At 40.6% G+C, this 14,020-nt stretch overlaps 1 protein-coding gene across 6 annotated transcripts in view; it reads right to left on the reverse strand.

The window, feature by feature from the left end:
• The window catches only part of LOC144374570 (phosphatidate cytidylyltransferase, mitochondrial-like), an 81,461-nt gene that overhangs the window by 15,141 nt on the left and 52,300 nt on the right, over nt 1–14,020 (reverse strand). For all 6 annotated transcript variants that reach the window (XM_078037323.1, XM_078037324.1, XM_078037321.1 and 3 more), the window contains one exon: nt 10,419–10,569. In XM_078037323.1, coding sequence (XP_077893449.1) covers nt 10,419–10,569 — 151 coding nt within the window. The remainder of the gene's footprint in view (nt 1–10,418; nt 10,570–14,020) is intronic.

Raw genomic sequence — 14,020 nt, forward strand, 5'->3', positions numbered from 1 at the left:
TGCACCATGTGGGACTCTGCCAGCAGGGTCATCACCAGACGTGGTCTCTTGGCCTTGAACCAGAAGCATGACCTCAAATAAATCTCTCTTCTTTATAATTTATCCAGAGAGGCTGCATTTCAGTAAGAAATAAAATACGCTGGTTTTTTAAGTTTCAAAGGTCCAACTTACACAATAATTTGGTAGAATGCAGCTGGGGATATAGGTTTCAGAAAACCAGAATTCTAAACACCCTGAGGAACTTGACCTTGGCATAGGCATTGACTCTTCAGGTGAAGGTGCAGAAGAGATCCCACCATAAGACACTGCCCAACTTTGAATGAATTTGTTATTTTGTTCCAATTTGACTGACTGATTGATTATAGTGAGGGATAAAAAACAGGGCCTCACTTCTGCTAGGCAAGTGCTGTATACCTGCTGCTACCCTATTTTAAAGGGACAGAGAGTACATAGTTAAAACCAAGGATCACTGCTAATGAGGGTGTTGAGAAACTGGTCCTTTTACATACTGCTGTTGACATCAGAAACTGCCAAAATCCTTGGAGGGCAATGAATCAAGAAACCCCAAGGCTGGTGAGCAAGCCTAGAGAAATAAGAGGTAATGTTTACTAAACATCTGGTACACATCAGGCACTGCTCCCCGGGCTGTTGTGCTTCCCCATTTCACCCATGTAGCTCTCCTCTCTGACAGACCATTCCTTCTCCAGTTAGTAGACAAGGCAACCACCACAGAGATTAAGTACTTGCCTAAGACTTCCCAGGAAGTATGAACATATCAACAATCGGCTGAGGCTGGGCGCAGGGGCACACACCTGTAGTCCCAGTGGCTTGGGAGGCTGAGGCAGGTGTTCAAAGCCAGCCTCAGCAATCATGAGGTGCTAAGCAACTCAGTGAGACCCTGTCTCTAAATAAAATTCAAAATAGGGCTGGGGATGTGGCTCAGTGGTCAAGTGACCCTGAATTAAATCCCTGGTAGCCCCTCCCCCTGAAAAAAATGGGCTGAGGACATAGCTCAGGGGTAGAGTGCTTGTCTGACATGGGTAAGACCCTGGGTTTGCTCTCCAGCACCACAAGAACAACAGAAACCCTGTTCGTTGAAGTGTTATTTGCACTGGAAGCAAGCCAAATGCACAATAGGGTAAATGGATAAGCTATGATGGTAAATCCATATCCTATCACGGAGCAACAGTGTACCACCATTAAAAATTACAGCCATCATATATAGCAACATGGAAAATGGTCGTATAATAATGTGGGTTGTATATAATGAGGGTTCAGAAGTACAACAAAAAAAAAAACTGCAAAAAAGAAAAACCATGAACAACTAGACAAAGGGATCTTATAAAGATGGGGGGTTACAGGGAAGCTCAGTGGCAGGGGGCCTGCCTCGCACGCACAGATGTGGGTCCATCCTCAGCACCATGCACACAAAAGAAGTTATTTTTGCTCTAATAAAATATACACTTATTCTGGGTTCTGGATATATGTTCTGTGCTACCTCTTAGCCTTAGCAAAGCTTCATAAAGTTGAAATGATTCCAGTTTTACAGATGAGGAGATTAAGGTTCAGAGATAAGGTGCCCAAGGTCCAAGTGTCTCTCAGTATCAGAGTAGTTAACATTTTAGGCAACCATTTCCTCTGCCATTTTTCCTCACTTCTATAATGCTGATGTATTACTTCTAACATTTAAAAATAAATTCACAAGACATACAGGTGTGATGACAAATGTGAATGGAGATGTGGCTGGGTTAACTTCCAAATGTGCAAACCCTGATGCTTTTATTGAAAACTCCTATTAATCTTTGAAGGGATGAAATGTCATCAAACTCTAAATTTCACAGGGCTGCCCCTGAAATGAAAGATTACTTTGCACCACTGCTGAGTCCTAAATATCCATGTTAATCCTTTTCTTTCTATACTTTCCACACACACAAAGTTCTTAGAGTTTAGATAGTAGATGGATAAGCTATGATGGTAAATCCATATCCTATCATGGAGGAACAGTGTAACACCATTAAAAATTATAACCATCATATAAAACAACATGTACTCAATTGATTAAAATGTAAAAGCAAATGAATTCCAAACCTCTCCCTAAAGAACAACTGCATGCCATGACTATAGGACCTAGAGAACACCCTGGACTCTGAGAACAAGGACTAGGCTCGTTCAGTTCTGCAACCCTGGCCCCTCCTACACTGCCTGACACAGAGAAGGCACATGGATAAATGTCTGCTGAATTGAATTTCTCCAACTGCCGCACAGCAGAACCCCGAGCCCAGCCACAGGGGATGGTAGGTAAACGGGCTGATTACTTGTTTCTTCAGAACAAAGTGAATAAAATCATGGGCACAGTGTGAACCAGCATCTGATCATAAGAATCAATTTTCTTATCTTTAGAGATCTGTTTGCAACAGATTGAGAAAAACTGATTCTTAGCTTTTATTTTATCTTTATTGCTGGTTTTAACTCTTGAATGTTCTACCCAGAGAATTGCCAGAATAATTCAATAAGGCAAACAAAAGAATAATCTCCCTTTGGATTTGATGCTCAGAGATTTGTAAACCATCTATATCTCTGTGATCCAGGCATGCAACCAGCAGCCAGGGGCATAATTTTGAACTTGAGGGTGGGAGAGGGGTGCACAGCACCAGGGAAAGATTCTTCCAAGGTTGGCAATGTCCCAGGGTGATTTGAGTCAAGTTATTTAGCTTTTCTGAGTCAATTTCCTTCTCTGTCAAATGGCTTTACAATCCTACTAATTCCACTACCTCACAGTTGCTTTCAGATTTACAGAGCTAATGTATTAGAGAATATTTTGTTAAGTAGTAAAGCAGATACTGCTGATAGTAAGATTTGTACATAGGATGGGCAAACTGGCACCGTGATGCACACCTGTAATCCCAGCAATTTAGGAGGCTGAGATAGGAGGACTCCAAGTTTGGGGCCAACTTGGGTAACTATGTGAGACACCATCCCCAAATAAAAAACGAAAAGGGCTGGAGATGTAGCTAGCTCAGTGGTAAAGAGCCTCTGGGTCTGGGGTTTAATCCCTGGTACCAAAACCAAAAAAGAAACACAGGATAGGCAAAGGATAGAAGAGAGAGGAAGCCCTGCATCTAAGATAACAATTATTGGTTAACTTTTCCTTTTTAAAAATTAGTCACAATATTGCTGTTTTAAAAATTAGTCACAATATTGCTGTTATTTCAGTTCACTGAACATCTGGGTGGCTACTAAGCCCCAAGAGCTGTGTTAGACACTGGAGATAACAATGATCTAGGCCCTACCTCAGGCAGCAAATGACACAATTTGTTCAGTGCAGGATTTTATGTGGTAGTTCAAGGACTGTAGCCCAAACTAGATAGTTTCTTTTTGAAGTTCTAAGGACTGAACCCACGGCCTTAAACATGATAGACAAGCATTCTACCATGGAACTAAATCCTCAGCTCTTTTAATTTTTTATTTTGAGGCAGGGTATCATTAAGTTACTGAGAATTTGCGATCCTCCTGCCTCGACCTGCCTAGTCTATGAGATTACAGGTGTGCACCACTGCGTGCGCCTGGTGTGTCTGTCCTGATACCACAGTTATCTTGTTCTGAAGTGGTGTCTATGTGGCTTTGACAGGCACTTCCCTAATACAAATAACGTTGAGCATCTTTTCATGTGCTTATTGTCTATTTATATATTCTGTTTGACAAAATCCTCACCTGTTTTTAACTTGGGTTATTTTTATTGTAATTGTTAGAATTCTTTATATAGGGGCTGGGGATGTGGCTCAAGCGGTAGCGCACTCGCCTGGCATGTGCGGGGCACTGGGTTCGATCCTCAGCACCACATAAAAATAAAGTGTCCATCAAACACTAAAAAAGCAAATATTAAAAAAAAGAATTCTTTATATATTTTGATAATAGTTCCTTGTCAGATATATATTTATAAACATTTTTTCCTACTTTGTTAGTTGCTTTTTACTTTCCTGATGATATTACTTGCAGCACAAGTTTTTAATTTTTATGTGGTCTTATTTTTTTTCTTTTATTGTTTCTGCTTTTGGTATACATTTTGGAATATATCTGAGAAATCATCTTTCTAATCTAAAGTCACTCTTTTAAGAGTTTTATCTCTTACATTTAACTGTTCTATCTATGATTCATTTTGAGTAATTTTGTGTGTGGTATGAGTTAGGGATCTAACTTCATTCTTTTGAAATAGGACAAAATAAGTACTTTGTATTTTAAAAAATGAGTAAAGCAAGCAATGACACATTCTTTTAAACCCAGGTACTTGGGAGCCTGAGGCAGGAGGATGCCAAGTTTGAGTCCAGCCTGGGCAACTTAGTGAGACCCTGTCTCAAAATAAAAAAAGAAAGCAAGGGCTGGGAATATAAACTCAGTGGTAGAACACCTGGTAATTTAATCCCCAGTACTGCTAATAAACCAAAAAATAAAAGAAACCTAAGGCAGTTTTTCTAAGAGCCAGCCTAATGCATTACTCAAAAGGCATTCTCAAAAATATCTCCATAGCTGCAGGAAAGACACTGTACTGCACCAACTCACACACAGAAGAGGGTGAGGTAAGAATAAACTACTGAAGTACTGTTATATAAATCTGAATTATTTTTCTTTTTTCTACTTTAGAGAGGTATAAATCCCCAGCACCAACCTCCTCCAAATCCTGGAAACACAAACAAAGACAAAAATTCCTTTCCTCCCAAAGACAAATTAAACCAACCAATAAATAAAATGTATGTGTGTCAGACAGTGGAAAATGTTGTAGAGGAAAAAAGTGGGGGGCATGGAAAAACAACAGGCAATATTGGGGTAGCAGGGAAGACCTCAGATAATCCAGGATGGAAGCCTGTGGGAGCCCTGGGAGCCAGCAGGACCATGAGGAGAACTGTCCCAGCTGTGACCCAGCGCGTACCCTTCACGGAACAGTGGGGGGTGAGAGCAAGGGTTCTGGGATTAGACTCTCTGAATTCAAATCACAGACTGGCACTTACACGAGCTACAGCACCCTCAAACGTAAAATGGGAGCCATATAGGAATGAGCTTTCCCGTTGGAGGGAATGAATGAGTTGATACGTGTAAAGCACTAAGAGAATCCCGACACAGGAGTCACCAGGGAGTCAGACGTTACTCATGATCTGTGTCCTTTGGAAATGCTACCTTTTCAGAAATAATCAAGTATACACTTGTCACAGAGGTTCCAGCTGTGGCCTCAACCAAAGGTTAAGTCGGTCAAGGAGACAGCAGGCCTCCCAATCCTGATGTGGCCTCCTGAATCCTCTGAGTCCCCCTGCCCCCATGACCAGAGCACCCAGTGGCACTGCTGGCAAAGTTCTGGAAAGTATTACATCACAGAATAAATCTGTTCACTCCAGAGAAAAACATGTCTCCCTACTGGCTTTCACCAGAATCCAGGCATGAGGAAGTTTACTCCTGCTTTAGAGCGCGGGCGCACACACTGATTTTCCTCCCCCAAGAATCGACTGGCAACTCCCTCGCTGCTTTGCTTGTTCCTAGAAGTCAGCTTGCCTGTGTTCAGGCAATCTGGCATGGACAGCAGTCCATTCATTCTCTCCCTGGACAGTGCTAGGAGGTGTTTTTTCACTCCTTAAGGACCTTAAATGGACAGATGAACTAGGGCTGACAAGTTCCCATCCACCTAAATTTTCTAATTTGAACATTTTTTGTCAACATGTAACACGTTTTCTAATTCTGGCTGGGCTGGTGATATAGCACAGTGGTCAAGTTCTTGCCTAGCAAGTATGAGGCCAGGGTTTAATCTCCAGCACCATTCAATCAATCAATCAGTGGGTACGGTACACACACACCTGAAATTCTAGCTACTAAGGGAGGCTGAAGCAGAAGGATCACAAGTTCAAGGCCAGCCTCAGGAGCTTAGTGAGACCCTGGTCTCAAAATAAAAAAAATAAAAAGAACTGGGGATATAGCTCAGTGGTTAAGAGCCTCTGGATTCAAACCCAAATACCACAGTAAATAAACAAAACAGTAACAACCATTTTCTGAGTACTATCAATGAGATAAGATGCTAGGACTTTTATATATATTATCTCACTAAAAACTTCTTTATGAGATACTTATTTCTACCTTATAAATAAGAAAACGGGGGGCTTGGAAAGAGTCAAGCAACTTCAGAAAGCTGGTGGTAGGTCCACCATGTACTAGATGAGGGACGACGGTCAGGTAACCTCTCTGAGCATCAGTTTTCTCATCTGTAAGATGGGACAATAACACAGCAACCAAATCAAAAGGCTCTCATGAGGATTATTAAACTAGTTATCACATCCCAAATATCGAGGGTAGCTCCTGGCATACAATAGTGAGTGTGGCTTTCTCCAGCCATAGACTTAAGGTCATGGACCCTTCCCCTAGACATCCCCTCGTCTTCTTGACATATGCTGTTTTTTCAGTTCACCACTGACTCACCGTGCCTGCACATGTTTACCAGTGTGAAGTTCCTTAGAGCAGAAGTTCTATCTTCAGCTCTTTGGGTATGAGTCGCTGACTCATTTGATAAATGTTAAGCCAGGATCGTTACCTAAAATTAGTCATTTTTATAGTTTGCACTTACTTAAGAAAGCTCCAGGTGACTATTTCAAAGTCATTTGGTATTCTTTTCCTGTTTACTGAAGTGCTGACTTCTAAGAATAAGTGAAAGCTTTCTCGTCCCTAATTTTGCAGGCCTTCTTCCTCCACCTACTCCTTTCTCACCCATCATTTACAATAATGCTGCCATAAATAGGGGCCCCAGAGCAGTCAAAGTGACCTTTAAGTACTAAATAAAATGTACAGGTTATTATTATTCATAGTAATACCGACAGATCTTGACTCTGCCAGTAACTACTAGCAGGAACTTGTCCAATTATCGCAGAGAGGCACTATTTTCTCTATCCCTTCCTCTTCTCTTCTCCTGGAAGGAGAAATGTTGAACTTCACAGGCAAGGGACCCCATATAATCTCTCAACTGGGAAAAGATAGAAAATGTCAAAGTTGTAAATCAAAGAGAGGCTGGGTGGGTACTTTAAATACTGGAATATTCTGAGGTCCTGGGAGATTTGGATTTAACAAACGGTCAGAATTCTTTCAATTCAAGGATACTAGGTTCTCAGAAGCCTAGGAAAGACAGGAGGAAAATTGGCCTTTTGACACAATGCCTGAAGCAAGTCTCAAAGCTGTGAAAATGACCTACTCACGGGACCTACATCCTTTTCTACCCTTACCAGTCTAGTTCTAGCAAAACTCAGCTACAGATTTATAGCAACTTGAATGACACTTAAGAAAATCAAAGACTGGGGACATTGCTCAGTGGCTGAGCATGTGTTCAGCAAGCATGAAGTTTGGATTCAATTCCCAGGACTAAAAGAGTCAACAGACAGGTAAAAGTAGTTCCATTACTCTCTAGTCAATATTCAGAATTTATTAAAGAGAGCTTCCAGCCAGAATCCACCTTGCACTATGCAGATGTTATTACATGGGAGAAAAAAATAAGAGAGGTAACACTGTGGGCCCCAGAGAGCAGTCTCATCTTCTCTCAAAGTCTACCCATCACAAGAGGCTTCTTCTCTTTTTGAGGTGCTGGGGATTGAGCCAGGGCCTTGTGCATGCAAGACAAGCACTCTACCCACTGAGCTCTATCTCCAGCACCACAAAAGGCTTCTGTGATGCTTTTTTCCACGTGGGAGTTTAGGGAGGGAACAACTCCAAAAATGGACTCTCTTTTCCCACTCACTGCATGCACGTGGACCCATTTATTCTGATAAGTAGTCACGCTATTCTTTGCCTCTTTTTTTGTCTTTTTGTTTTTTTTGTAGATGAACAGCACACCTTTATTTTGTTTGTTTATATGTGGTGCTAAGGAGTGAACCCAGTGCCGCACATGCTAGGCAAGCGCTCTACCACTGAGCCCCGGCCTCAGGCCTACTCTTTGTCTCTTGATGAAGGGCATGGATGCTGCCAGGTGAAGCTGGAAGCAAAAAAAGGTCAAGGTTACTTCACTTCTGTTCTTTCCAGTGTTGCAAATACAGCTGTGCTGTGCTAGATGCATTTTAAGAAGAAGAAAGAAGAATAAGACCTCTGAAGGCTCTTACAGCATTAAATTTCCATGAAATATTATCTGTGTTGAGATTTGGAGAATAAATAAGCTGTTTTGAGGACCGAGTCCTCTGACTTACACTTAAGAAACTGGGAAAGACATAATTGATTTAAGACAGTGGTTTTTAAACTTTTTAAGTAGCAGATAATTTTTCTTGTCAATGAAAGAAAAAAAAATCTTTTTTGTTTAATGGTGCTGGGGATGGAACCCAGGGCCTTGTGTATGCTGGGCAAGGCCTCTGCCACTGAGCTACATCCTCAGTTTGTAACTGAGATCTTACACGGGACCTCACTGTATGAAACAGGCAAATGTGATGCTCCTCTGGCTGCAGCTTGGGTGAGGAACCAGGGGCCCCAACCTTTCAGCTCTCCCCTCACCCTTTATAGGACCTGTTCCCATCTCTGAGGAACACAACTGGCGGAAAGGGAAAGAAATCAACATTTAGACAAATTAACAAACAAATATATTAAATGAATGGGGAAGAAGGGAAAGCTTTTCCTTCCTGTGGAGTAAAAGGATTTGGAAAATCACTACTTTGGACCAATGCAGTAAAGACTGGTTTGAGCAAAACTCTTCCATGGGCGCTTAATTCAGGAGGGAAAGTTTGGTAAGAAGCAGGAAATTTCTGTGACATTCATACAAACAGACTGCATATAAGGGAGGAAACACTGGTTACAAAGAGGCAAATGTCGCTGGTCTGTAGACTTCAGAAATGTGAATGTCATGTAAGAAAAGGGAAAGTGAGGTTAGCATGCATGAGGCCTGAGGCTCAGTCCCCACCACCAGACGATACAATAAAAACTAAGAGAGGTACAACTAAATTCAGTATATGATTTTTGACTAGGTCATGTACTTTAGAAAAAACATGTTATAATGGACATTATTGGAATGCCTGATATTTGGAATATGGATTATCAGTTTGATCAAAATTATCATCATCACCATCATCATCATGGGGACTAAACTCAAGGGTGCTTTACCACTAAGCTACATTCCCAGCCCTTTTTATTTTATTTTGAGATAGGGTGCCACTAAATTGCTGAGACTTGCCTAGAACTTGAGATTCTCCTGCCTCAGCCTCTGAAATCACTGGGATTATAGATGTGGGCCACCTTGACCTGCTGCATCAGTATTAAATTTCCTGAATTTGGTAACTGTACTATGGTTATGGTCTAACTTGGACATGATATGTATGACCTCAAACACTTCAGGGAAAAACAACATCAACAACAACAACACAGTACATTTATATACAGAAAGAGCAATAGAAAGCAGGGTCCCGAGAGGAGCATCAGCATCACCCCAGAACCTTGTTAGAAATATAAGGTCTTAGGCCATTTCCCAAACCTACTAAATCAGCTGTCTGGGTTAAGGTCAATAATCTGTTTTTTAATTAATTTTTTATTTTGGCAGTACTAGGAATTGAATCTAGGGGTGTTTTACCACTGAGCTACACTCCCAACCCTTTTTATTTTTATTTTAAAATAGGGTCTAACTAAGTTGCTGAGGCTAGCCTCAAACTTGCAATCTCCTGCCCCAGTCTCCCAAATCACTGGAATTAAGGTATGCCCCACCACATTCTTTTTTTTTTTCCAATAATATTTTTAGTTGTAGATGGACACAATACCTTTATTTTATTTATTCATTTTTACATGGTGGTGAGGATCAAAAGCAGTGCCTCACACATGTTAGGCAAATGCACTACCACTGAGCCACAACTCCAGCCCTCCAGTTGTTTCAAGAAGCCCTCAGAGGCATACTGACTTTGAAAACCACTGGTACAGAGAGAATGAGAAAACATATAGTAAAATGTTAAAATTGGTGGATCAGGAAAATGGGTTTATGGGAATTTTCTGTTATTATTCTCAAAACCTTTCTGTAGATTTGCAATCATTTCAAAATAAAAATAAGCAATAGCAACAACCAAAAATCACCCTTGGATAATATCTAGAGGGGGGCTGGGATTGTGGCTCAGTGGTAGAGCACTCATCTAGCACATGCGAGGCCCTGGGTTGGATCCTCAGCACCACATAAAAATAAATAAATAAAGGCATTGTGTCCAACTACTTCTAAAAAATAAATATTAAAATAAAATCTGGAGGGTTGTGGAGAGAAGACGGGAGACACTGGATGTAGGGAGGCAAATCAGAAAGCTACTGCAGTAAGTGACACAGGAAGTGATAGAATTTAGAAATAAGACCACTGCAGTCCCTGGGCAGGGTGAGGAGCAAGCTATTTGCATAGCGTTCAAATGACAAATCTCCTTCTTGAAAAAGGTTTGGACACACAGGACACTAACCAGTGTAGGAGAGTCCAGCGATCTCTATGAAGAGGTCTTCCTCAGAAAAGCTTTCGGGGAGCATGAGGAAAGCGGCAGTCACAGCGCTCTTCAGATTTTTATCAAGTGCTGACCTATGGATGACGTTTTCATTCATTGCGATAATTTTCACCTGGAAAAGGCAAACATTCAGAAGAAAAATTTTAGAAGAGGAGTATTGCTCAAGCCACAGGTTGACACATATAGCTGGAACCATCCCAGATGCCGACCACTGAGGATCTTGGAATATTAGTTTGGTTGACATGAAATGATTACTATTCTAATAAGTAATCCCAGAATCTCCTCTTATGCCAAAATCAGAGAAATCTATCACATAGGAAGGGATCAGAATGCCAAAGAAAACAAAATTAATATTCTTTTTAAATGAGCAAACTCACCACAGGCTTTGAAAAAGAATAAACATCCTTTGGGAATATCAATATTTTTATTTTTTCATCTCAGTTTTTAAATTTTCTAGTGAGAGAAGGCATTTTCTTTACTCAGAACTCACCTCTCTTCTTGCCCACAAATAACCTAGGCAGTTCATGCTTTATGATTTTTAGATACACAGATTTGAAACTCGGTGAAGGAAAATGGAAAGAAAATTAGCTACAATTGAAAGATCGTGGGTTTTAAATATAGATCTGGGCTCAAATCCATGTACTTACAAACTGTGTGAGTTTGGGCAAATGACCTAACTTCCCAGAACTTAAGTCATCATCTATAAAATAGGGATAACAGATTTGTATCAAGGAATTGTCAAAGATTGAAAACAACAATAAATGTAAATGTTTGAGTTCGTGCTTTGCTCAATACAAAGCATTATTCTCCTAAATATATGTCAGAAGCAGTTGTCTTTGACTGTCTAAAATCCATGTCAGAAGCAGCTGTCTTTGACTGTCTCCAAATCCATTAAATACATTAGAGCTCCAGTCTGTTCTCAGAGTCTCGGTTTTTAAAAACAGTAAGGTAGGGCTGGGGATGTAGCTCAGTGGTACAGTGCTTGCTTTGCATGTGTAAGGCCCTGGGTTCCATCCCCAATTACTTACACATACACACAGACACATACACCACACACACACACAAAATGCACTCTAGTTAAGAGAATATGTTCAAGTCTCAGCTCCATCTCCTCCTAGCTGTGGTGATGGGCATTGCTCCTTATCAATAAAATGGGGTTAACAGATCAAATGAGATACGGTACATAATACATTAGCTGAAGTGAGCTTCCTTTGGTGTGCTACTTGGTACACAGGCAATGAATTTCTCTAAGCCAGGGGTTTTCATCTTTGCTAGCATTAACATCATGGGAGAGTTTATTAAAACACATAATAATGGGTCCAAACCCCAAAGCTTCTGATTCAGTTGCCCTGTAGGAAGGTTGAAAATGTATATTTCTAACAAGGTCCTAGAAAATGTTGAGGCTGTTTTGGGTTCAGGGACACCTTTCCCCCTGCCTTTTAAAAATTTTTTTTGGTGATTGAACTCTTGGGTGCCTAATCAATAAGCCACCTCCCCAGTCCCTTTTATTTTGAGACAGGATCTCACTAAGTTGCTGATGCTGGCCTCGAACTTGTGATCCTCCTGCCTCAGCCTCCTGAATTACTGGGATCACAGGCATGCACTAAAGTGCCCAGCCAGAGACCAAATTTTGAGAATACTTTTAGCTATTCTGCTTAGAAGGAGAATTACCAAATTGCTCTTCAGAATGGTTATATCAATTTATATTCCCACCATAATCTTTTTAAAACATCTGCTACTGACTGATTTTCTATACAAAGAAAAGAGTCTAGAAGACCTTAATAAGGACTCATAGATATCTGAAATGTATCAACTGTCTCTAAACAACTTGGTGTTGTTGATAAATTTTCCTCCTTTAATAGAAAACAGGGCATATAAAATTGTTTTTTGCCAAATAATAATGCATTAAGATGGCATACAAAAGGCACACTCTAAGAAACTCCAAAATAAAGTTCTACTGGAAAGAGGAGAATGATGTTAGTTTTTTGTTGTTTAAAAAAAAAAAAAAGTGGTAGCACCATAAGACATAACTATAAATCAAGCTTAACAACCTAAATTCTAACTTTTGCCTTGTGTTATCCACCTTTTTTCTAAGGGAATATTTCCAACATCTATACCTCATATATGATAGGTAAGCCACTTGGTTCAATATCACCTCCTCCACCCTTATAATTATGAGAACTTAATAGACCTTAATTAAGCCTTTTGGCTTGGGTGAGTTTAGTATCTTTGCCATCATCTGCAGAGTATAACACCAAGGAACAGCCCAGGAACAAGACTCGCCTAAGGTTGCACAATGAACCAATGGCAAAACCAGGGCCACACCCTTGCACTATGCAATTCAAGTTCTAAATATTTTGAGTTATCATCATGCATTCAGTTAGGGATGTATTCTGCTTGACTTATTTTGACAGAAGTTTAATAAAACAATTTTTTTTCAATGTGGAAATTGAACTGGGGGCTATAAATATGCTAGGCAAGTACTCAACCACTGAGTTGCATCTCCAGCTCCTGAAATTTTTAAAATCCTACAACACCTTAGAAGTAAAATTTGTATTCCATATGGAATCAGTGATCTAGGAAGGCAACTTACTCAACTTACTGGTGGAAAAACTGAGGGCTAGAGAAGTCAAATACCTTTCTCTAAGAAGTGACACAATGGACCAAGCGAGGTCCAGTCCCCTGATGTGTCCCCTGTGATACCATTCTGCTTCCATATTCCTACCCTTCAGTCTTCATCCTAATTCACCAGTCCTTATCATAATTATTCCCTCTCTCTCTCTCTCTCTCTCTCTCTCTGGCTATTACAGAAACCCAGTGAAATCAGAGGCTATTTTAAGGCGCTAAATACTCAAAGAGGCAAACAAAAGAATAAGTTTGGAAGATTTTCTCCTAGTTAACAGAATAACCAATTGTTCTCCAAGAAATCTGTTCTACTTAGGTTGGAAGAAAGCAGTCCAGTACTTAAGGTGAAGAGAGTGCAAATAAAAGCATCCTTACTCAAAGGGAAAACGTGAATTCTGAAGGCTCTGCTACTGTGCTGATCTGGTTCTTCAACGAAAGGTGAACTAGGAACTTGTCTCGGCAGCACTGTAATTTGTTGTTCAGAGTGAAAAGCCAGTGAACGCTTGGGGCACTGCCAGAGAGGCCTGGGAAAAGAAGAAAGTCCTCAGAGTTGTGAATAGCTGTTTGTACCTTACTGGGAATGCCCCGACCTGAACTGCATAGATAACATTAGCTCTAATGCCAGGGTGCAGATCCTGACTGCAGAGAGGAAGGGACAAAGCTCGGAGGGACTTTAAAAGGAGAGATTTGTGAGTACCTTTCAAGACAGAGAAAAAAAGAAAGCCACCCTCCATCTCTATAACAGTCACTGGGAAAGACTACTTGAATTGTGAAGAGTGAAGTTTCAGTTACAAAGAAGGCAACCCTACCTAGTGCTGAACTACTCAACCGTTGGCCAGAACTTTTTGATTCCAAATGGTCAGGAGGGGTGACTCTTCTAAATAGTCACTGCTTGAAAATGAAGAAGGGCGGAACACAAGAATGGGATCAAACCTTAT

The sequence above is a fragment of the Ictidomys tridecemlineatus genome, unplaced genomic scaffold (assembly GCF_052094955.1).
Source record: "Ictidomys tridecemlineatus isolate mIctTri1 unplaced genomic scaffold, mIctTri1.hap1 Scaffold_75, whole genome shotgun sequence".
NCBI lineage: Eukaryota > Metazoa > Chordata > Mammalia > Rodentia > Sciuridae > Ictidomys > Ictidomys tridecemlineatus.